General features: G+C 36.8%; 1 protein-coding gene across 13 annotated transcripts in view; it reads right to left on the bottom strand.

Moving 5' to 3' along the window:
* Positions 1–25,649, bottom strand: part of ASG3 (SNF2 domain-containing protein / helicase domain-containing protein) — a 28,838-nt gene that overhangs the window by 615 nt on the left and 2,574 nt on the right. For 2 of the 13 annotated variants that reach the window (XM_020663632.2, XM_088856258.1), the window contains 13 exons: positions 15,461–15,539; positions 14,988–15,148; positions 14,656–14,790; positions 14,212–14,392; positions 13,134–13,269; positions 12,648–12,765; positions 4,568–4,642; positions 4,079–4,186; positions 3,610–3,813; positions 3,112–3,237; positions 2,255–2,928; positions 1,597–1,742; positions 1,143–1,316 (listed from right to left, as the gene is read on the bottom strand). In XM_020663632.2, coding sequence (XP_020519291.1) covers positions 1,143–1,316; positions 1,597–1,742; positions 2,255–2,928; positions 3,112–3,237; positions 3,610–3,813; positions 4,079–4,186; positions 4,568–4,642; positions 12,648–12,765; positions 13,134–13,269; positions 14,212–14,392; positions 14,656–14,790; positions 14,988–15,148; positions 15,461–15,539 — 2,317 coding nt within the window. Of the gene's footprint in view, positions 1–619; positions 1,317–1,596; positions 1,743–2,254; positions 2,929–3,094; positions 3,238–3,609; positions 3,814–4,078; positions 4,187–4,567; positions 4,643–12,603; positions 12,766–13,133; positions 13,270–14,211; positions 14,393–14,655; positions 14,791–14,987; positions 15,149–15,460; positions 15,617–15,745; positions 15,902–25,649 lie in introns of those variants that run through there. The other 11 variants (XM_020663630.2, XM_088856251.1, XM_020663633.2 and 8 more) reach the window with 10 other exon arrangements.

A 25,649-nucleotide genomic window follows, 5' to 3' on the forward strand; every position in this document is an offset into this window, starting at 1 on the left:
TGGGCAATTGATAAAAACAAATTTAAATGTAGTCTTCAGTGGTCATAATTATGTGGAAGATTATCCACTTCTTTGGGAATAAGAAAGCATACGTTACGTTTTCTCTTGTAGTTTTAAGGGCGTTTTCAGCAGTGTTTTGCTGATAAGAGGGGTTCCAAAAAGTTAAGTTGGCATGCCAAGCTGGCACACCACTCATTTATTAGCAATAGTGTAAGGGAGTTTTATTTCTGTGGCAAAAAATCCATGCATCCAAATGGTACCTAAAGCCATAAGTTCTAAACAAATTCATAAAATAAACAAGTGAATGAACACTTCAACATTAAACGAAGATAAACTTGATAAGGTAATATAAACTTTAGCAAACTCGTATGGCAAAAACTACAACATTTGTTATGGATTTAAAATTTATTAAAGAATATTTATGAATGACCACCTAAACATGAGAAGTACATAATAAAGGCAATCTATTACGTATAACAAGTTCATGGGGCAAAAGCTACAAGTACCCCTAATAGAAAAAAGTCTATAATGAGGATAAGTAGTATAAAAAGGGTCATAACCCGGTGCTGGTCGCTCCTAAGCAAGGTCCCGGGAGGGGCACGCTGGAAACGGTCCTAACCTTTGGGTTATGCACAAAGTGGCCGCTCTCAAGACTCGAACCCGCGCTCTTGTGGTAGCTACCCGAACCTTTTACCGTCACACCAAACGACAGCCCCTTACGAGGATAAGTAGTATCAATTAATTAAAATTTTGAGTAAGTACTCAACGAAAGTGTATTTAGGAATGAAACTTTTGGCATTACGCATGTGAACTTAGTAAGGTAGTCCCCTTTAGAGATATTTTAAGCCATTGTGCTTCAAAGAGGTTTATGTCGAGGGAGACAACTGCATAAATATTATTATTTGTACATAAACTTATATGGGCTGCATCACATATTGTGCTTAGAGGCAATTTGGTCAGGCTGACCATATATAATTGTAATCAGCCTCACAAACTTTATGGTGTTTCATTTTTCACATTTGTCTCCAGTCAACGATGAACTTTTTGTTATTACTGTCTCAATGTAACATGAAGAAAAGCAAAAATATCTGCATGTAGACCAAGTAAATTAACAAAACTACTCATGATGCTGAAAAGTGAACCTGATTTCTGTGAAGCTGAAAAAGAAGCTTTTAGTAAACATTGCTCCAGATCAGGTAGAGATATATTGTTACGAGGGACTTTACGCCAAGGGTTATAAGATTGTACTACAGCTAGAGCTACACATTGGTGACCCTTGTCATCCATATTTGCCTTGTTTTCAACATTTTGATTTCCTGCAGGACAGTAGAAAAATCTTTCCACAATGAAGGCCGATGTATTTGATAAAACAGGACACAATTACAAAGAAAATCATTATAGAAACACAAGTGCAATGACCAAAAATATTAAATCTTCAATGAAGGATCTGTCTGCATGATGGCTGATGTTTGTCCACAAAAATACTAGGCAGAAGAATTAGACAAGATGGAAGTCCACAAACCAGTGCAGCTAATCTATAAGAAGCCGATAACACAAAACTTGCTAATTTCAAGGACAGGGAAATAAAGAACTAACTGTCGGTACTGATAAGATGGAGATCCCCCAAATGAAGATCATCACATTCATAAGCTCTTTCGTAGGCATGTGAAACATGCTCAGAAAGTTTTGCCAGTGCGTCAAACATGCCTCCCCTGCCCCACTTTCCTGAGTTATCAACACAGCTGTCACAGACAACACACAAATAAATGTAGTATCCAAACAAAGTTTTATATGGCAAATATTTTAATGTCTCTATTAGATGGAAGACATGGTAATGAGGCAGCCCCACCCATGATGTACCAAGTATACATGACTTAGCATAGGACAAAACTATACAATAGCTAACAAAATCCTGTGGCTTTTAAGGATATCTAGATATCTACATGACAAACTTCGCTCCCAAGTTAAGGTTTTCATTCTGAAAAGAAAAACAGAAAAGCATACATCAACCTCGTTAGTACTAATAGACATTCCTTCCCAAATAGAAGATGACCAAATACAGTTGTTAATGTGACACATCCATATTCCACCAAATCATGATCTGTATGAAACAGTCAAGCCTTTTGTTTCCAGATTATTGCTATGCACATTATTGTGCAGTCGAGTACTTGTTGGGTCAAAGAACGCAAATCATACTTCAATGACATTTAGAGGCACACTCTTAGTTGCAAAAACTTTTGAAATATCAATATACCTGAATATAACAGTAGGCTCAACAGGAAACCGTTTCATCGGATTAGTACAATCTCCAAAAACAAATTGGACTGAACCTGAATCAAACCTAAGGTCATCAACCATTAAGTCCATGGGAGCTTCAACAACAAAAGACTGATAACCAAGCGCTTCCCACTTAGATCGTCTCTTCTCTTCTGCCTTCCTCTTTTTCTCAGCTTCGTGCTGTGAATGCTTTATTTCGGGTAAAGCTCTTTTATTTAGGGAACCCACACCTGACTTTTCCATGGATTGGTTATCCTCCTTGAACTTTTCCACCCAAGATAGATAGGAAGCTTCATCAAGTACAGGATTGAGATCCATAGATGCAGAAGACTTTTTCATACATAACCCACCACCATCTGTCATCAGGTCTGAAGGGTTAAGCTCAAATCTACGGTCCTCCTTCTGTGATGGTTCATAGTTTCGTGTTTCTAATACCTTTTCAGCCATAGCATTTACTTCAACAAGGTTTATTCCAGTTTCACATTCTTCATGGGTATCTGAAGGTTCAAACTTATCGATGCCAAATATTACAAGAGACTTCAAGTCATCTGTTTCATCTGCTGATTGGTTTTCTTCCTTGTAGATGCCGTCATCTCCTCCAATGACATTGCGGCTAAGCTGTAATTTATACTCTGCTCTTTGCATTATTACCTGTTCATGACAATGACTTCTTTATATTCAAAAGATATAAATTCAACTTTAGAATATGACTTGATTTATATAATGTATGAATATTTATGCGCAGATACACGCCGGCACATGCACGCATGCGCATTCATGCACGAATGCGCAAGCGTGTGCACACACACACACACACCGTGATGTGGATCTGACCTCCTCAACTGTGCCTGCAGTCACTAAATTTATAGATAAAACATGGTTCATCTGACCAATGCGGTGGGCACGCTGAAGGGCTTGCCTGTCTACTTGAGGGTTCCAATCTTGTTCATAAAATATAACCTAGAGATGCAAACTTTTTGTAGGTATCAAGTCAAGGGCGAGTATCCCAGCATTTGCTGAGAATTAAACAGAGAACAGCAGTAGTATATTTTTTGTATTAATGTAGCCTAACGGTAAAAAAAACTTTATGTTAAGCTGTTGAAGGAACACCATCTTTTATTGAAAAAATTTATGATAGAAAATTTACAAGAAATGTGGTCCAACATCTGGTTAAAAATATGCAGGATATTTGTGCAATGCCATGTATCCATTTTCTCCAGATGTTAAACTTAAGCATATTCTCTATGAAAAAATTTCTGAGTCAAGCATTCAAAATTTCTGCAACAAAAAGTAAAGGGCAAGAATTCTTCAGTGAAACTTCCAAGCACTGACAGTATCAGCAGCGACCAGATTCAGTCCAACTCCACCAGCTCTAGTTGAAATCATGAACACAAATGGATTATCCTGACTGGTTTGGGATTGCGAAACACCTTTGACAGGCTGCTGGCTGAAACTTTTTATTGCAGCAAACCGCTCCTCAGCCCGAACAGATCCATCAAGACGCTCGTATGTGTGTCCTCGTAGCTCTAAAAAGTCCTATATTGCAGAGAAAGTATTTGATATATGAGATCTAAATTTATAAATACATGGTAAATTGCTAACATTATGCAAGATGCCATTCCCCGCAAGGCAGAATAATTCACAGGGCTTTATAAGCCACAAGTAACTAGAACAAACACAGTCCAGGGTTCATAAATTATAGTCCAATGGAGCATAACTGTAGCAGGCCCACTATGACATTCCCCACGGTACAGCTAATCTCCATCCATCTGCGCCTATGGATACTTCCCTAAAGTCTAACCTGGAGTATGTCAAGTGTGTGAGACATTTGAGCGAATAACAGGACACGATGGCCTCCTGTATGGAGCTTCTGTAGCAGCAGATCCAATATGATAAGTTTGCCACTGGCCTGATCAGAAACATAACCACATAAGCCATAAATCCAAAAACAGAAGGGAATTGCAAATAAGTAATAAAAATCCATATGCCATAAAACAATGTCATGCTATGTGTATAGAGTGTATAGTATAGGGCGGCCTAGAGGCCCATCTCCACTGTCTGTCTTCAATGACATATGGTGCAGACAATACATCCGTACCACTCAATTATCAACCTCTTCTGAGCCATTTATTGTTGAGGATTGATGGTGGAGACGGCCTAACTATAGATGATGTACATCTAGCGAGTGGATTATACTTAAATGCAATATTCTTCCACATCCAGAAAATATTATGGGATCATTTTTTTGGGTCTTCAGTGCAATATAATCACTTCATAATGCCGGTCTTACCTGAACTAAATGTTCACCTTCTTCAAAAGGCTCGGGCTCAATACCATGACTGCATGCCTTCCGAAGCTGCATTATCTGTGAAATCCCAATATGGAATAAAACATGAATGGGAGGTAAGAAAAGACAAAAACAATCGCATCATACTTAATAGTATCCAATCAAGCTGATGAAACTAAAATATATGTGAAGGTTTTCATGCCATTTTAAGCTTGCTCCTTATATGCATTTGTAGATCGATTAAGTTGTTCACCTGTGCCTAGAATACTGCTGCCATGAATCTTTTCTCTTTTGCATAGGAAAGTACAATCAAATCACACTAGATATATAAAATTAGGCCCGGTTTTGACAGGCTTCTACTCATGATTAGTTGCCATTTCATAAGTAGAATAGAAAACGACAGCTTCATCCATTCCAAGCTACCTGCGGTTGGCTCCAATTCCATAACTCTAGTTATTCAGAAAATGATGAAAAACACTGAAAAATACAAAAAAAAAACATTGGCATGGTCAAAAAAAAAAAACTATTTTTCAGCCATTCATGGATTACATCAAGAATGGATACAACTCACTAAAAAGTAGGTGGTACATCCTGACCAACTCTTGCTAATGTCATGTTGATGTCATCTCCAACACTTAATTTCTATTTCATTTTTTTTTTTTAACTACTCACGGGTAACTGTTCATCGAGGCAGTTTAGGGATTTTAATATTGTTCAGTAGTGTGGAGTTTTTGACAATTTTTTGGAATTTATTAATTAGTAGGGGTAGTTAGGTGTTTTATTAGAATTTAGCATTTAAAAGAGTGGCTATTCAAAACTTTGTTAAAATTTTGTAAAGAAGTTGGAGACTAGTTTTGCTGATTTATAATTGTAGAGAGACTTTTCACCATTGAAGCATCTTGAGCTTTACTTTTACAGAATCTGTTGAATTTTCAGCCCTAATTTCTGTTTAATCTTGTCCATCAATACTTTGTGCTGCATCAATTGGTATCAAAGCCAATAGATTTTCTCTATGCACTGCAGCATTTAGTTTCTTTTGAACCACGAGGATGGCTGCACAAGGGTTGCGGGAAGAAGTCCTGTGATAGGTCATGCTAGAGGCACTGGAGTTAGAATCACGTTGGCAGATTTAGAGGCTGCTATTCAAGGATTTCCCACACTGGCTGCCGAGGTACACCAGATCAGAGATGTCATCCTATAATTGTGCCAGTGAAGGAGTGAGTATAGGGTTGATGTCATGCATACCCATGGTTTCGGGTGCAGACCAGATCTGAATTTGGAAGATAATTCAAACTCGGATAGTCTGGGATCGCATCAGTCACAAGCAAGAAACCCTATCCTGTTTGAAGATCAGTTGGTTCAAGCACTTGAAGACTCCAAAAGAAGTATTGGGGTTGATGTGCCAGATTTTACAGGGATATTACAACCAGAGGACTTCCTTGACTGGCTTGCAAGTGTCAAACAATTTTTCAATGGAAGGTTATGGCAGAGCATAAAAAGGTACAATTTGTTGGTACCAGATTAAAAAGCCATGTTTTGCTGTGGTGGTAGCAAATACATGTAGATGCACAAGAAAAGAAAAGCAAGAGGTCCGCAATTGGAAGAAAGAGAAGTGGTATTTGAAGGTAAAATTTCTGCCCATAGATGATCTTTAGCAATGACACCATCATTTATGGCAGAAAGATGGTTCAGATACGAGATCATATAGAAGCCTTCTATCAGTTGCTGAGTCAGAATGATATTCAATAGACTGATGACCAGTTGACTGCAAGATATACCAGTGGGTTGCACGTTGCAATACCAGTTGAATTGTCTATGCATCAGATTTTTACTTTGGATTAGGCATATCAGCTTGCTTTGAAAGCCGAGACCAAATTGCGCAGATCTGGCCCAATCGTTTTGTAGACAGCTACCAGCCACTCCAAGTCCAAAGAGGCAGTGGGGCAGAAAATCTCTAGACTCTAACCAGTTCCGTAGTGAGGAAGGATGTCAATTTAAGGGCTAAACCTACCAATGGAGGCCTACTACAACACAACAATCCCAAAATAGCAGTAAACCAACAATTTGCTTAAGTGTGGTGAGCCAGGACATAGGTCATGATGCCCAAAGTGCTAAGCAAGTGTACACTTACAAGGGAAGAGATGGTGAGCAAATTGAAGTTAAAAGAAAGAGAAGCATCCCTAGCCCTACAAGAGAACGGTGGTTCAAAGTTCAAACAAGGCACTGAAGTTCTTATTGATTCTCATTGCTTAGTTTCTTTTTCTATTGGTAAAAGATACAATGATTTTGTATGGTGTGATCTATTACCAATGGATGCTTGTCACTTGCTGTTGGGATGTCTTTAGCAGTACGACCATTCTGTGATTCACAATGGCTGAAACAATTCATATTTGTTAACCAAGGATGGTGTGAATGTGTAATTACCACCCTTTGAAAGATGAAAATAAATAAAGAGGGTTAAGGTGGAAAAGCAAGAAGTAGTTCTCTATCCATGTGTCATTTTTGGCAGAAAGTAGTGAAAAGGAGGCCATATTTGCCTAAGTAATGAAGGATCACGATGGTGTTGATGTGGGGAATGGTAGTTAAGCCGCTTTTGAATGAATTTTCAAGATTTGATGACCAAGGAATTACCCAATGGTTACCTCCTATGAGAGATATCCAACACTGCATAGACTGGGTTCCGGGTGCGAAATGTCCCTCACCACCACATGAGTCCCCGTAAGCATGATGAGCTCCATAAGCAAGTTTCAGACCTATTGGGTAAGGGTTGATTCGTGAGAGTCTAAGACTCTAAGTCCTAGTGTTGTCTTAGCACTTTTGACTCCCAAGAAAGATGGCACTTGACGAATGTATTCATACAGCATAACTATAATAAGATCATGATCAAGTAGATTAAGTGACTCTAAGTCAATATTCGACATATGATTCGGAGTTCTATGTAGGGGTGGCAACAGGACCCGGAGCCGAACCCGACTGGACCTGACCCAAAAAATATATATATATGTATATACATATATATGGGAAAAGTTTATATAAGGTTGCAACCTTAAAATGTAGAATCACAGATGCACATAAAAAATCCACTGGAAATATTGTTTTAATTTTAAAAAAACCCTCTAATTGATCATCTCGACATCGAGATGTATGAATATGAAAAAAAAAGTTTTTGAATCCCAAAATAGTGCATCTTGCAACACATTATCTAGACCATCCATTTTCAAGATTTTCATATATTTATAGATCTACTTGATTTTAACCATTTTTGGAATTTAAAATTTTCTAATTAGATATGAAAATAGATTTGTGCTGAGGGTTTGGCCCTGTGTACAGACTTAAAACTTAGAAAGCAATAAGAAAAGCAAAGAACAACGGGGAGGAAGGAGCTAGAAGATTTTTGTGAACAATTTGGATTTAATACTTTACCCCCTTCAAAGCCTTTTCCAAAAAGAAAACATAAGACAATTAAAACGAGAAAGTTCAGACCTTACCAAAAGGCGAAACAAATATTCTCCAAAAAATTCCTAAAAGACAAACCATCTTTCAAATACAAGGGAAAAAGGAAAATCCCTGTTTGTTACAACTGTGGCAAAGTTGGCCATTACGGAAACAAATGTAGGGTCCAAAAGAAGATTAATTCTTTAGAATTAGATGATCATATCAAAAAACAATTATTTGAGATACTTCAGATTGATAATGAAACTTCGGACTCTTCTAAGTCAGAAGATATGTTGATTGGAAAAATAAATGATGAAGATATCATTTTCAGTAGCTCTGATTCAGATTCTGACTATGAAAATGACCCTGAAAAAGAAAAAGAAAATTGTCAATGCAACTTTTATAAGGCGATAATAGATATGAATGGATTGAATATTAATACCCTCACAAAAGAAGAAGATTTAATTATAGATCTAATTGACAAAATAATAGACCCTGAGGCTAGGAAAGAGGCCTTAGTAAAATATATCAATATGCAAAAACCCCCTCTAAAAAATCCAACTCTTCTCTTGTCCCTACAAAAGAAGACTATAGCTTTCAAGACATTTAAAAAGAGTACAAAATAAAACCCATACGGAAAAAGAACCCTCAATATCTGAGCTAAGATATGAAATTAATGAAGTCAGAAATGAACTAATAGCCTTAAAGTCAAGAGTTCAAACATTAGAACTAGCTCAGGATCCAATCCGAGAGACAGAAGAAAATATAGAAGAAGAATTTGATCAGTTAATCACTGAACATAATATTCACTTACCACCAGAAGTGGAAGATACCCTTCCAAAACCTTAAACTTCTGAAACTGGTATGAATATAATAGAGAAGGTTCAAACTTGTAAATATATAAACTTAGTAGATAGAATTATAACCCAAAAATGGTTTACCAATATCAAAATTGTGGTACAAAAAGAATACAACTTCCAAACTACCGCTTTAATAGACTCTGGTGCAGATCTAAACTGTATCAACGAAGGATTAATACCAACTAAATACTTCAGCAAGACTACCCAAATTCTTAATACTGCAGATGGAAGTAAAATGCTTATAAACTATAAGCTATTAGATACTGCAGTTTGTAATAATAGTGCTTACTTCAATTTTCCCTTCATAATGGTAAAAGGCTTAAGTCAACCTGTTATTTTAGGGACTCCATTTCTAAATATGCTCTATCCAATCACGATTGATGATACCGGGATAGAAGCCAGGATTGAGGGGCATAAGGTCAAATTTACCTTTATAGAAAAGCCCAGAGTCCATGAAATTAACAATATTAAAAATAAAATTTCTTCTAAAGAAAATTTTTTATATCATTTGAAAGAAGAAATAAGATACAAAAATATTGATGAAAAATTATCTCTTCCAGAAGTTCAAAATAAAATTAAATCTTCGAGTAGAGGAAATTGGATGCCAGCACAATCATCACCATTCATTGGGGTAAAATCTTCAAGTTCATCATTTTGGGTAGAAGTAGACATGTTGTCATCAGTAACTTTGAGAGCTTCCCAGAGTTTTAGTTTGAGCTCGGTTTTAGACATATTTGGATTTTGTTGTTGCAAAAGTGCCACATACTCTGAAATGTCCATCTTTTGAGGTGGTGGAGATGATATGAATTTCATCTTGATTTTGTTGGGATTTAGGGAGTCGTTTTTCTAGCTATCCCACCATTTAATGGAGATTTGTCAATGTAATTTTGGGATATAATCATATTTGTCCATATCGTCTAATGAGATTTGGTACTCCCATTTTAAAATCCAAGGGACCTGATATAAGGCCATAAAATATAAGTGAGTTTCTTTTTAAACTTTTCTTATTGAAATCAGAGAATTTCCTCTGAGAAATTTGGAGTTCCGTTGAAGTATCTGGTCTGTGGATCCCCATATAGAGAACCAGTTTTTAAACCAGTTTGAGAAATCATTTGGGTCAGTTATTTTAAACTGTATGTACCAACTGTGAGAATTCTTCGTATTTTGGTACGCGAAGACTTCATCCCAAGCCTTCATATATATTTAACATAATATATATATATTATGTTAAATATATACATGTTATTGAATATTATTACTAAATATATATAGTTATATTTATTTAAATATTAATTAAATATTATGTATTAAATATTATTTAAATAATAACACTATTCGGGTCGGGTCCACACAGACCCAACCCATTGGGTCCAATTTTTGGACCCACACCTGGACCCAGGTCGGGTCTAGGTCCATTGCCACCCTTAGTTCTATGTACTTAGGCAATGGAAGCACTATTTGATTCAATGGGAGTTTCTATCGTATTCTAATCATGAAGCTTGGAGGTTCCTAAGTACTCAGAAAAATTCAAATAAAAGGCATGCCAAATGGGTTTCATACTTGCAAGAATTCGCTTTTGTAATCAAACATAGGGCTCGAAGTCAAATTTCAGCAGCAGATGCATTGCCACCCTTAGTTCTATGCACTTAGGCAATGGAAGCACTATTTGATTCAATGGGAGTTTCTATCATATTCTAATCATGAGGCTTGGAGGTTCCTAAGTACTCAGAAAAGTTCAAATAAAAGGCATGCCAAATGGGTTTCATACTTAAAAGAATTTGCTTTTGTAATCAAACATAAGGCTCGAAGTCAAATTTCAGCAGCAGATGCATTGAGCAGGATATCCATGGAATTGAGTTTTCTATTAACATCAGTTGTGGGCTTTGAAACCATCCCACAACAATGTGCTAATGACCCATATTTTGCAGAAATTATTGAGCAGGTACAACAAGGAGACCAAGAAACTACTAAACATTAAGTTTTGCAGGATGGTTCTCTTTCAAGGGATATCACCTCTGCATGTCAAATGGTTCCTTGAGGTTGAAGATACTTTCTGAATTGCATGGTGGAGGATTGGGAGTCACTTTGGCAGAGATCGTACATTAGCGTTAGTGAAGGACATGTACTTTTGGCCACGACAGAGGAGGGATGTTGTGAGGCATGTCTACAGATATCGTATATGCCTCACAAAAGGGAGGATTCAGAATACTGGTTGTACACTCCATTACCAATACCACGACAGCCATGATAAGATGTGAGCATGGATTTTGTGGTGCAATTGTCGTGAACAACAGGGGGAATGGACTCTGTCTTCGTAGTAGTTGATCATTACTTGAAGATGTTGCATTTTATAGCTTGTCGGAACACTTTAGATTCTACTCAGGCAGCCAATTTGTATTTCAGAGATGTTATTCAGCAGCTTCGGCTTCATGGCGTTCCCAGAACCATCACTTCCAGATCAAGATACATGCTTTATGAGCCACTTTTGGGGGACCTGATGGCGAAAGACGGGAACAAAACTGCAATTCAACAGCACGTACCATCTCCAAACAGATGGTCAGATAGAAGTAGCAATCTTTTGCGCTTTTGAGAGAAGGACAACCACAAAAATGGGATTTGTGCTTGTTTCAATCTAAGTTCACATGTAACAGTGCTAGAAATAGATCCACAGGGAGATCACCTTTTGAAATAGTTTATGGCAGGAATTGAAGCAGGTATGGAATTTGGTGAATTTGCCTCATATTAAGTGAATGAGGGACTATATAGAGCCTTGGGTGAAACATATTCGAGACATCCAGTCAGAGGCGACAGTAAAACTTCAAAGGAACACAACGCCTTATAAAGAAAATGCTGATTGACACAGGCGTCAATAAGAATTTGATGAGGGTGATTTGATTCTAGTCTACCTACGGAAGCAAAGATTTCCTTGGGGGAAGTACAATAAGCTGAAGTTTAGGTGCATTGAGAACTACAAAAAGATACAGATTGGTTGATAGGATCAGTTGCCAGAATTTGAGGCCAAGGTGATTGATTTTGTGCATCATATCGGACTAGTAACACGAGGCGTGAATCATATACATAATATCTTGTGCATTAGAAAGATAAGTCTGAAGCAAAAGATTAGTGGATTTCAGAGATAGAGTTCCAAAGGGTGGATCCTGACAGGTGCAAGCAATATATCGACTAGAACTCAAGGGTGAGTTCTTCTAACAAAGAGGATTGATGCGGTCAACTAATGTCTTAGTAATGTCATCTCCAACACTTAATTTTCATTTTATTTATTTTTACAATTCACTGGCTACTGCTCACGGGTTACTATTTACAAGTTACTATTCATGCATTACTATTCAAAGGGGCAGTTTTTGGGATTTTTAATATTGTTTCGGAGTGGAGTGGAGTTTTTTAGTATTGTTTGGAATTTATTATGTAGTAGGGGTAGTTTGGTACTTTACTAAAATTTGGGTTTAGAAGATGGTTTATTTAAAACTTTTTTGTAAAGAGGTTAGAGAGTAGTTTTCCTGAGTTATCACTGAAGAGAGAGACTAATCTTCATTGAAGCACCTTGAGCTTCACTTTAACTGAATCTATTAAATTTTCAGCACTAATTTCTGTTTAATCTTGTCCATCTATACTATTTGTTTCATCACTCCAAAGGCAGTATTACACTAAAAAATTATCCTTAAGATAACAAGCTACCAAAAGAAGTAGAATACATAAAATTATACTATAGATTACTTATAAAACCTTAAAACAAGCTCAAGATTGAGCTTTCAGAAACCATGTATTACAATGTTTTGTAAAGACTGCTGATTGGAAGATCCAGATGATGATGCCAAAATCTTGGGAAGCTCCTTTCTCAATATTGATATATAAACTTTCTTCTGTAGTGGCACCAAAGGTGCCATCCTGTCAAAATAAAAGCATACAAACAATATCACAGTTTGACAATATATATCAGGACATTTTTGTAATATCAACTATTCCAAGAGACATAGTAATAGGAAAGTATATAAATACTTCTATGGCATATGGAAAAACCATAGTACACAGGGTCATCAATATCCATCGGAATGAGGGTGATGAAGGAGAGAAGAATGAACACACAAAAACAAGGGACAATCCCAATGATTGCCCTGCTTTCTCTCCATTTCAATGGATAGTAATAACCCAAAGGACATATAACACAATAGCATAGGAATATGGTGTACTTTTCCCTGAACCAAGCCATAAGCCATATGAAGCATAGATGGTTCGGGATCCAATTAAATGCTCACATGGTAACTTCTGTAAGAGGAGGTAATATAAGTGTTCCACTTTGAACAAGTAATGCTTTTGTTCGCCGCAACATAAATGCTCGTAGTATGAATTTCAAGATCTTGGACTGTTGCTTTCCTTTGGATGCAAGGTCACCTGTTCAAGACAAGGGACTTCATAAGTGACAATGATGTCAAATAGCTAAAGCCCTACCTTTATGGATAAGTTGAATCAGTGTTTGCCTACTAGGCTCGGTCGCAGAACTCCACCATTGAAGGTGGAGTTACTTAGGCGAGTTTAAGTTGACACCCGAGTCTGCAACTTGCAGCCTAATGACCTAACACCCCTCCCACTCAAAACCAAATAAATAAATTATTAAATAAATAAAATAAAAAAGTTCGGAAAAATCAGGGAAAAATGATGCAAAAATATAAAAGTATAAAAAAGGAGGAAACGTTTTAAAAAACTAAACATAAGTCAATTATAATTGATTTAACCAAAGATTAAATCAATTATTAATGAAACACGATAAATTTTACATTAATGAATAATGAAATACCACCTAAGCTTCTTCTTTTTTTTCTTTTTTTTTGTGAGAGGGGGGGTTCAGGGTTCAGGGGACCCTATGCAGACTGAGTAACTCAGGCAACTGACTCAATGTAAAAACTCTTAAATGACTTAACATAGAAATTTGTTGCAGTAAAATTAAGAAGGTATTAATAATACATAAATGGGAATGCACACCGACGTGCATACTCAAACAAAACCAATAACGATAACTTTTTGAAGAGGACACATAATGGTATATAGGACCGCATGATTTATAGGTGAAATAGTGTCTGATCTCCCACCCCCATTAGGTTTGCCAAACCCCAGGCCGCAACACACAGAAAGATGTGGACAAAAGTCATGTCAAAGTCATTGAAAATCCAGAACACCAAATTTACAAACTTAGCAATGGCTCACAATGGAAGTCAAGTATGCATAGAAGATACACATACAAACAAACAATCACCCAAAGTCCATCATTAAAGATAACATTGTCCTGCATAAATTATCACAAAGTTTTAAATTTAGGGAAAGTTGACAATAAAAAACCTGCCAATGGAGCTCCAGCATCTTGGAATGTGTTAATAAACTCTTCTGAGGTCCCAAACACCAAAGGCATACAAAAATGCAGTAAGGCCCACAGCTCATAAAGATTGTTTTGAATCGGAGTTCCAGTCAATAGTAATCTTCTTGGAATAATATAATGCTGATCAAGAACTCTATACAAGACCTGCATTTCAAAGGTGTTGTCCAAGATCCAAACTTGTTAGAAGACCTTCACATGACCCTGTGATATATTTTAAAATTTTCAATCACAGTTGCTACCCACCGATGCATTAAGGTGCCATAGGGAACAAACATATTCACGAGTCATGTTCATTGGATAAAGCAGTTAATGATATTGCAGTCAGCAAACATGGCTTGAAATGAAAACCGAAAGCAAAATAACAACATAAGAGGGATAAAAATTGGTGGTGGTAACGTAGAACATACACTAGACGGGTTTTTAAGCCGTTGAGCTTCATCAATAATAGCAAAGAGCCAAGGAATCTGAGATAGAAAATCTTTGTCCAGCATTGCTATGTCATATGTTGTCAGCAAGATATCAAAAGGTAAAGTGCACCGTTCCTGAAATAAAACATAATGAGCCACAAAGTTTTAACTGTACTCGATATTAAACAGTTATTAGTCGCTAAAACAGCTAATATTTTGTCAACATAATTGAGACGTCAAGGGGACACATGCACATACATATGGAGACAACAGAAGGTTTAATGGAATAAAATGCCCTAATTTTAACAAATCAATTAGAATTAAACACTCACATGATTTATAGTAGGATGCTGGCTCATTTGATCAAACATCATTTTCCTCAGACCACGTCTATCACCTTGGTCACCAACGTATCTAAGAATCCTTAAATTTGGAGAGAAGTTGGTAAACTCCGATATCCAACTATCCGTGACACTCAACGGACATAGTACCACTACAAGAAAGGAAAAACATCAGAAAACTACAAAATTAAGAGAATAGTTTATACTGCTTTCTGAAAACAAGTATTCTGGCTTGGACCAGCTACAGTGCCAAGCCCCAGCAACAAACTCAGCAGACTCAACAAGTCCGACAGGGCTACGCCTCTGGGCAAAATAAACAGGGGTACTGGAACTCGGTGAGACTCGCCCCAATTTTAGTTTTTCTAGATCTGGCACCCTGTCAATCCAAGCCTGAATCCTCAATTGTGTAAACATTAGTTTCAAATGCAAGGAAAACCTATGACCAAAACGGTCTACGAACTCACAAAATGGGCCTGGACAGTTGAGACAAACTTTTAAATAACTCAAGAAACAAATAGCCTGCAAAGTCTTCCCAAGGCCCATCTGCCACAATTAATTAAAATTTCCATATGATAACAAAGAAATAAGAGTTCTATAAATAAGGAAGTATAAGCCCCAAAAAAACTCACAAGAAGAATATATGCTTTAAATGAGGTGATTATTAAATATGCTATAACTGTGCATTATAAATAAAATTCCTGGTACACGTATGATACAGCTAAGCAGAAACTACAAAAAAGTCATCATACCTTTGAGAAATTCAAAAGATGTTTTCTAGCCCTTAACTTTAAAAGTTGTTTCCTTCTCTTTCTTGATCTTTTACCCAAACTTCTGCAAATTAAACCCCCCAATCCAAGGGAATTTTGACAGGATGAGGAGCCCTGAGCCTTGAAACACGAACCCGTGTGCTTCTATTAGATAAATTGAACTCTCATCAAAATATTTAAAAGAAATGCTTCAAGATAAATCCAAATATACTTCCAATACTTCTGTTGGCAATTGAGTCCTCAAAAGCCAACATTACGAATTTCTCTTAACTACCAAAGTATCTCCTTAACTATCGGATTGTCAATTGAGCCTCATTGGCCGTGAAATCTGAAATCTCTTAATAGCAGTGAGAACTGCAAACCCTTTAACAACTGCAAAATACAGGAACAACATAGGTTCAACTTGATCATAGAGCTCACACTTCTCTTTCAAATGATCACAAGGTTCAAAATGAGCTTAAAGCTCGAACTTTGAAATATTGACACAAGCTTCCAATACAAATCAAAACTTTTCCCAATAAACTGATTTGACCCTGTGCTTCAATAACAAACCCAAAGGCACAAGTTGTTCTGCCGGTCTTTAAAGTGCAGAATGCCCCTGAACCATGTTACAACTAAACCCAGTGAAGCATTGGAACTCTTCTATGGTTTGCATGCTCAGAGAAGTACTCTTATGTGGTTCGCATGCTCAGAGAAGTTTCTAGAGAACAAATGTCACATTAAATTTCCCCTCTATGGTAGGGGTTTTGGACTTGAAATCGAACACAAAAGGAACATATTTCTTGAGATTTTCGTAGAGAATATAGTTTTTCAGTTAAAGCTGATGAAAGCTCATGGGAAAAGCATATGAACAATTTCCAATTCTCAAAGAAGGTATTTATAGAGGTCTCTAACTTAAAGTTGATTTCTATTGGTTGTCGAAATGGCCAAGTTACATGTGGCAAAAGGAAAATATTATAGAGGTCTCTAACTTAAAGTTGATTTCTATTGGTTATCGAAATGGCCAAGTTACATGTGGCAAAAGGAAAATAAACATGGAAAATGATTTTGGGCAGTGAAGAATGAGAAAGCCTAACAACAGTGAGAAGCTGCATTCTCCTCTATAACCATGAAATGTACTTCACGCCTAAGAAAAGTCGGGCAGCTTAACTTCTTGTGAGAATCCAACATAACTGCATTAGTCTGGGCAGTTAAATTGAAGTATTTTGTGCAAAATCATTTCCGATTCAACCAGTATCACCGGCATGCCTCGACTCTATTCTACCGGTCTACATCATGCAGTTGCTCTGTGTTGATTAGACACATTGAATGAATTCTTAAGCCCGAAAGCTAAGTAAAATTGTCTTCAAACAACCATAAATATGCAACAATCTCCCATCCGTTTCAAAACAAATTAACTCGAAGTTTTGCAAAATCAATAAAACCAATGCATAAATTAAACTGTCTTAGAGACTTGAACCTCCATATAGTGTTATGCATAATGCCCAAACCTTGCACTATATCCATCTACAGGTAAGCCTCCCACAAACACATTATCAGTTGGGAAGTATATTCTGCCTAAAAAACTCACACCCTATAAGCTCTGCATGAGATATCCTAATTTGTATGAGTGCTCAATAGAGTATCCAATTCCCACCGGAAGCTAACTCACTTCCACACTCATATAGGTGAATCTATAGAGGGTGCACCTGCAGCTATAGAGGTAGATCCATGGGCCCTATAGAGGCACATCATCATTTAGGTGTATGGACTCACTAAGAGCTAAGCTCAACCTCCCATAGGTTGCAGGTTACAAAACCACATAGCTAGGGATGGGCCAGAAAATTTAATTTCTGTTAAAAGAAAAGTGATATTCCAAGTGCTACACAAATGACTTGATCTTCCCCTTTAACCTCAGACTTGGGATCTCACCCACCAGCCACAGTTCCCATCAAGTGACTAGCCTTCAATGGTTTTCATTCCCGTTCCTATACTTGTATTCTAGACTTGGTTCAGTGGCCATAGTTGACGGATTTGCCAAGTTGTGGTAGACCTTATATGGTCCAACATGATTACTTCATCTTCAAGTAAAATTGTCTTCATTGATTGTGCCCCTAGCGAGTATGATGCACTTTTCCATTATAGATCTTACTCATTGATATGCAAATAACTGCTTCACAATCACAATAAATTGAGATACTTGCTAGTGGTATGTCTACCAAGTGCTTCACAATCACAAACCCTTAAACAAGTGGTAAGTCTACCAAAGTGTCTGTTAGCAATTCTATACCTCCACCAATGGCCTTAAAAGCTATTAAGGCTAATGCAATAATGGATCTTTCCAAATACATCAGGTTCACCCACATAATATAAACAAAAATTTATATCCCCTTCAAGATACCATAGGACACTAGAATTACAATCCAATGCTCTCCACCTAGATTAGTGATAAATGTAATGAATTTACCAATAACAAATGCAATCTCAAGTATAGTAATTGCCTACATCATAAATCCAACAACTCCAATAACTCTAGCATACAATAATTGGGAAACAGAACCACCATTATTCTTCCTCAATGAAATATGAGGAACATGTGGGATCATAGTTGGCTGACTCTCAAAATGGTTAAAGCTTTTGAGAATTTTCTCTATATAGTGAGACTGAGAGAAAGCATAACCATCTAGTGTTCCCGCTATTTTGACTCCTATAATCACATCAGCTTACGCATATCATTAATGTTAAATTTAGAAGATAGTTAGTTCTTGGTCTCTTGGATGCATGCAATGTTGCTGCCTGGTATAAGAATATCATCCAAATGCATGAATATTATAACTACAACACCATTTGGAACTTTGGTGGAGATACACCTACAAATATCATTCATGTAGAATCCATCAGATAGGATTACTCTATCAAACTTTTCATGGAATTATTTTGATGTTTGTTTCAAACAATACAAGGATTTCACATGTTTACGTACTCTCTATGCTCTTGTCCTTTTAGGGCAAAAACTTCAGGTTGCTTCATATATGTTTCTTCATCTAGTTCATTTAGGAATGTTGTTATAACATCCATTTGGCGGATCGTGGATCTCTAAATGGCTATCAAAGCCAGAGAAATGAGTACTCATATAGAAGCTATTCTACAACATATCTATCAAAGAAGTCAACATCTTCTTTATGCTTGAAACCTTATCAACCAGTCGAGTTTTAAATTTCTCTGTGCTACCATCCTATCTTACTTTCTTTTTGAAAACTCATTTGCAGCCTAAAGCCTTAGAAAAAGGAGGTAGATCCATGGGCCCAAGTTCTATTCCATCTCATTGCTAATTGCTTCCTTCCAAAAGGAAGCATTACACCAGATGGCATCTTAGAAGCTTTTAGGTTATTCTTTTATATCATAAAAGTCAGGTCCACAACAAGTTGGTTTCCTAGCTCTTATACTACTTCTAGAGCCTTCATGATTATCATGTTCGTCACACGTATCTCATACAAGTAATCTTCATATTCTTAGAATTTGGAACTCTATTCAAATATGGGATACAGACTTTAAGGCCTCTCCTACAGATTAAGAGGCAAATTGGAACTGATAAGCATGGCATTAACCATGTCCATAAGTGCGGGGGTTTTCTTTTCAGCCAAACTATTATGTTGTGGCGTGTGTGCTGCAGTAACTTGATAAATGATCAAAATTAGTGACGTTGTAGGGACAATGTCCACCACCTCTTCCACTTCTAAGAATTTTGATTTCCAATCCAATTAATTTCAACTCATTTTGTAAACATGCAATTTTCAAATATTTATCTTTGTTTTCATCAAATAACATATGTATAATTTGAAAATTCACCTGTGAAAATGATAAATTATTTCTTGCCACCACATGTTTGTGAAAGAAAGATCTGTGTGATCTTTTGCAGGGGAAATACAATTTTTTTTTTTTAATAAACAATAATCACCCCTTATAATTTTGGCAACAAGATCACTCACAGATGGTCTTATTACAAACAATAGAAATTCCAAAAATAAATAACACATCAATAATATCAATCTCAACTACTTGATGCCATTCATACAACCTAATAGTGTGCTTGAGAATATAAAATAAAAGAACAAACAAATAAAAGAAAAGATGTCGGAGATTGCCTCAATCGGGCTTTTTACACCTCACACCGAGTCACCACATCCAATGGCGCGGGATCTGTGGTCTAGCTTCAATCTCGAACCGAGATTGATGATTTTGGCCAAACTATGTAACCACCCTTAAAATCTCTACCAAACCTTAACCCCCAAAACTAACTTAGGCTTCCCTCTAATTTTTCCAACCCTTAGTTTCTTCTTAGGTCTAGAGAGGAGAAAGACAGTACTACCTAGGGTTTTGGAGAGAGGAAGTTTAGAGAGAGAAATATGGAGGAGAGAGCGTGGGGCGTGCCCCTCTAGGAGAGAGAGAGGTTGTGTGTAGAGATTGGGGGGACAACACCCCTATTTATAGTGGATATTTAAGTTTAGGATTTTCCCATTGTTTTCCTCTTTCATGAGATTGAATCTAGACCGTTGATCAAGGTGACTTGTGGGGTGAGAGATCTGAGCCATCCGTTCCATGAATGGGCTATCAACATTATGGAAGGTGCTTGGACCATTATCCCCCTTTCCTTAAACCATTTTCCCATCAATATATTTAAATAAAATAAATATCATGCATTCCATAAAATTGCATGATCCATGTCACATATTCCATAAGGATATGTCAATAATTATCAAGCAAATAAATACTACCAAATAAGATAAGGTCAATATTTCCCTTCCAAGATTTGACCACATGCCACAAATCAAAGTTACTATATTTAATAAACTTGAACACAAAGCAACAATAGAAATCAAGGGGTGGGGCGTGCCACCCCTTTGTGGCACATGTGAGCCCCCATCCACATGCCACATGGTGGGCCCATGTGCACTTTGGGACCCCATGGAATTTTATAAACAATTTTAAAATTAAACAATTTAATATATGAATTTTTACAATCTTGTAAAATCAATAACTGTATTTTTATAAGTCTAAAAAAAACATAAATAAAATATTGAGAGATTCATAAAAATTCAAATAATAAAACTAAAATCCTTTCAATAATAAAATTGACACAATTAAATTCATATGATGGGAAAATGATAATCAATATGGTTTTAGGAATTCAATCTGTAATAATGGGGTACTCCACCTTCAACTGTGGACTACAGACCACACTAGCTTTATCGAACCGACCCAGTGTTTCCCATGACCCACAGTCCAAGCAAGGACTCATTAGCAGGTCACCAAAATCAGGTTGATGAATCAAGGGGTTGCAATCCCAGTCTGTGGATTACAGGTTCTCCCCTAGAGACGAGTCAAGGTCACCACGACCTGATACGGCCACAGCTCTATAGTGCATAGGAGTATCTCTCGCACATGCATACGCTTCACCCAAAGGTGGATATCTGGCTTTCCCAAACGATCTATCGATATGCAAGCCGTGTGATGGAACATGGATGAGGTTTTGGCTCTGGTCTCAGTAGGCCTACCATCACACACAAGGGTCACACAGTCCCTCGGCTACTCATCTAGGCATAAGCTCCGACCTCATCAAGGGCTAACCCAAAACCCTCCTTGGTTTAATTCTTTATGCTCAGGTACCTTGGGTTTTCCAACCGACTGGCCTAGATCGATAAGCACAGTCCGGCATAAGTAAACATCATTTGCTTAGTATGGTCCTCGAGGGATCACACTCACCACTGAGTTTATGTTTCACTATAAAAGTGTTTCAATACACACTCATAAAGCCTTTAAAGGCCACATAAACCCAACAGTTTGTACATCTTCTAGGACACAAACCTCATAATGAATTAATTCAAATAAGAACTTCTTTCCACTTAGAGAAAGGGTTTTTCTTGTTATTTCAGTTTTTCACACTTAATAATTAAATTTAAGGTACTCATTTTCTTAAAGCATAAAAAACTCCCATGATCTAGTCTACCATGCCATAAATAAAAAGAGTAAATCACGTAAGCAAAAGATGATGCACTCATTTCATTAATAAGATTAACTGTGATCATACCATCACTGGCACATCCCTTGACGACAAAGACTTCACTTTTAATAACTTATTGAACTCAAAGACAAGTTTAACCCCATACTTATTTAGAAGATAGGCCAAGATCAAGTTCTTTTATACTTTTGAGACGTGACAGACATCGAGAAGATAAGGACCTCGCTGGATGTGAATTTATGTTCTATTATCCCTTTACCCACTACTTTGGTGTAAGAGGCATTGCCCATATAGCACATGCCTAGTGTGACCATACCATCACCGGCACATCCCTTGCCGACAAAGACTTCACTCTTAATAACTTATTGAAATCAAAGACAAGTTTAACCCCATAATTATTTAGAAGATATGCCAAGATCAAGTTCTTTTATACTTTTGAGACGCGACAGACATCGAGAAGGATAAAGACCTTGCTGGATGTGAATTTATGTTCTATTATCCCTTTACCCACTAGTTTGGTGTAAGAGGCATTGCCCATATAGCACATGCCCCTTCCCCACCACTTTATACGTCAAACATACTCCTATCACAAGAGAAATGTTTGGTAACTTCAAAGTCTATTAACCAATTCCTCTGCCCACTACTAGATTTACTTGAAGAGAATAGCCATGTACCTCTCTACAGTTGCATTAGCATGTGCTAGTCGTTTCTTTCAAAGTCTACAACACTTTTGATAGTGATATGGTCTGTCATAGAAGTAACATACAACTTTCTTTTTTTTACCCTTGTCATCAGTCCCTTTTATCATTCATCTCAATCTTCTCCATTTTCCTCTCGCTTATCCTAATTGAATAGGCGTTAATCTTTGGCTTCTTCCTAGGGCTTTCAGCAATATGATCCCTATTCCCTACCAACTGGCTGAGACTGTTGGTGGTACAAGACCAATGGGCTAAAAATGCAATCTTTTAAAAAATTTCCATTGTATAAAAACTCAAGGGTTTAAATGCGTGAGTATCTCAATACAAAACCGTAATACACATATTCCAGCCTACAAACATGGTTTATACACATTTGAATAATAAAATTCAACCCTAATAGGTCCCTTACAAATCCCTTACTCCAAAAATACAATTAGCTCAATACAATATTCAAATATTCACAATATACATCTCTACAACATATTGCATGACTTGCACTCGCAATTCCTCATTATATCAAAATTATATGATAATTGCATCTTCATTCTTCATCCTCATCATATACCATAATGTCTCATACACATCATACACTAGATCATAATAACTTGACAAGATTTCAATTCGTATAAACAATAATGCATAGCATTAAAATTCATACCGCAAGATTAAAGAACAATCTCAATATACACACAACATACTCATTTTAATCAATCATGAATCCATTTAATAATTGTAAATACATCAAATTAACATGCAAACATACATGGGGAAACCATGGTTCAAACTCCTTGTGCGCGGGCCACTAAAGGGCTTTTTGAGGACTTAATTTTGTCCCATTGTCTTAGGTATGGGTGATAATTATAACTCAAGGAGATCAATCCAATAAGAAGCAAATGGTCACTTTTATTTCACTTAATGGGGATCAAATCATGACATGAATCAAAATAGCCCTTCAAAGTTTGAGAAAGATACTACACAAAATAAGGAAGTAATGGTGAAATTACACCATGTGATCCATAAGGGACTGCATGAACTTTTCAACATTAAAAAAAGAACTTAAGGGACTATTTCATATGCTCAAATATGATGAAATAAACATCTCATCAGTTATATATTCTCAGTAAAAATTCTAGAAATATAAGATCAAGAAAATCAAGTTGAAACTACCCAAGATCATGGAGTAAGCAAGCTAGTCTACACATACCATGTGTATGGACTACATTATTGCTTTGGGACTTTTCAAATATCAAGTTTTCATGACCAAAAATGAAAAAAGCTACTATAAATTAAGAATTACAGCAAGCTTTGATGATGGAAATGAAGTAGGAATTAAAAATATACGAAGAAAAATCAATACCTTAATCAAGCAATAGTATGGGCTTGATCACATAAATGAGGGACTACTCCATGGAAGGGTTTCAAATGAAAGCTCAAGGAAGAAAATAGTCTCATGAGTGGCCACATTTTTGTCAAGGGCTCTCTCTCTCTCTTTTTTGAAGTGAATACTCAAATTAAGGTTATAATTGAACCCATAAGTTACTTTTATAGTTAGATCATAAAGATGGATTTGATCTTGATCATTGATGCCTTAGATTAATGACACATGAGAGGCTTTTATCCAAGCCACAATGACACATGAGAGGCTTTTATTCAAGCCACTCATCCATATCTTATCACCAAGATCAATGGATGAGCTTTTGATACCCTTTACTCCTTAAAACCTAGGTTCATAGTCATTTTACCTTGAAGCCCTTAGTTCTATGTTTTATTTCCCATTAAGTCCAAATTCATGTTTACACTTATGCCCATGGTTTTTGAATAATTTGTGAGAGTCAATAAAATACAAGGACATGGACATAAAGGTAATATGGAACATACACACATGTGAATAAAATATCTTATGACACCATCAATAGGATTTTAACAACACTAATGTTTCACATGGGTCAAGCCCATAAGGTGGTGCCACATAAGATATACCCACATGCTACAAAATCATATGTGAATAATAATCTAAATTAAATTAATTCTCAAAATCCTATGATTTCACACATGTCAAAAATGGCACATATGAGAAAAAAAAAACATGTGAGTTAAATCAAACTTAAGTCATAACAATATATAACACTTGAAATAACAAAATAACATGCTATAACATAATACAAACAAAAAAATTAATGACAAATAGGTCCCCACATAGATATGACATCAGCATGATGTCATCTACAAGTGGGGAGGTGGGGGTGCCACATGGCATCCCTATGGCCACTTGAGATCCATGTGGCATCCCCATAGGATGTCCTTGTTTGGTATTTATGTCAAACAAATTTGAAAATCACATTTTTTATGTTTAAAAAAATCTGAAAAATTCTTCAAAAATTCTCTAAATAATTTTTCAACATTATTACATAATTTATCATCAATATAAAATCTTCCATTATCAATTTTAGATTAATTTGGGCCAAAGGTAAATGAGATCTCTAGACTTATAACACTAGTCGGAGTCTTCCATCGGCCCGAATGACGCTCCACCGGTGTCTCAAGCCGACCTAATGGACCTATGCTCCATAGTCTATGGCAAGGATACATAATTGGTCACATCAAAGTCGTTGAGCTAGAGCTTCCCGTCACCGGGGGTTCAATGGATTATTAGTGCACCCCTGTGGGACATGTTCCTACTCAAATACAGGGGTCCTCCCGAAGCACGTGTGCACTAGCTCTTCTAAGTCAGATAATATTATAGAAGAGTGGCTTCCCCATACGACTGTGGGTGCACATGCCATGAAACGATCTTGTGTCAGGATACGGGCTCCTGTCCCATGAGCCGACCATTCCATACAAGGCGAATACTTTTTTAAATACTAGGGTTCTATTATTCTTGATTGGATTCTCCAAGCCCTGGCTTATCACATCAGCTATAAGGCATTCTAATTAATATAGTCTTGACTGGGAGGTGACCCTCACACCTCCCCGAGAGTTCACACTCTCAAAACGTATTCTCTCAATGCCTCAAATACTTGGGGTATATGAATCTGGGCCCCAGTGTGCCAAGCACTCAGATTCAGTCTCTCTCTAACTCCCACTGAGCGTAAAACTCTTGGCTTTAAGGTCTTGAAAGGCCACATAGCCAACAGAGACATCTCCTCCTTTATATCGAGTCGTCAAATCTCGTCTTCAATGCCTAGATGAG

This window comes from Amborella trichopoda, chromosome 13 (genome assembly GCF_054954075.1).
Source record: "Amborella trichopoda isolate Santa Cruz 75 chromosome 13, AtrichopodaSantaCruz75HAP2 v2.0, whole genome shotgun sequence".
NCBI lineage: Eukaryota > Viridiplantae > Streptophyta > Magnoliopsida > Amborellales > Amborellaceae > Amborella > Amborella trichopoda.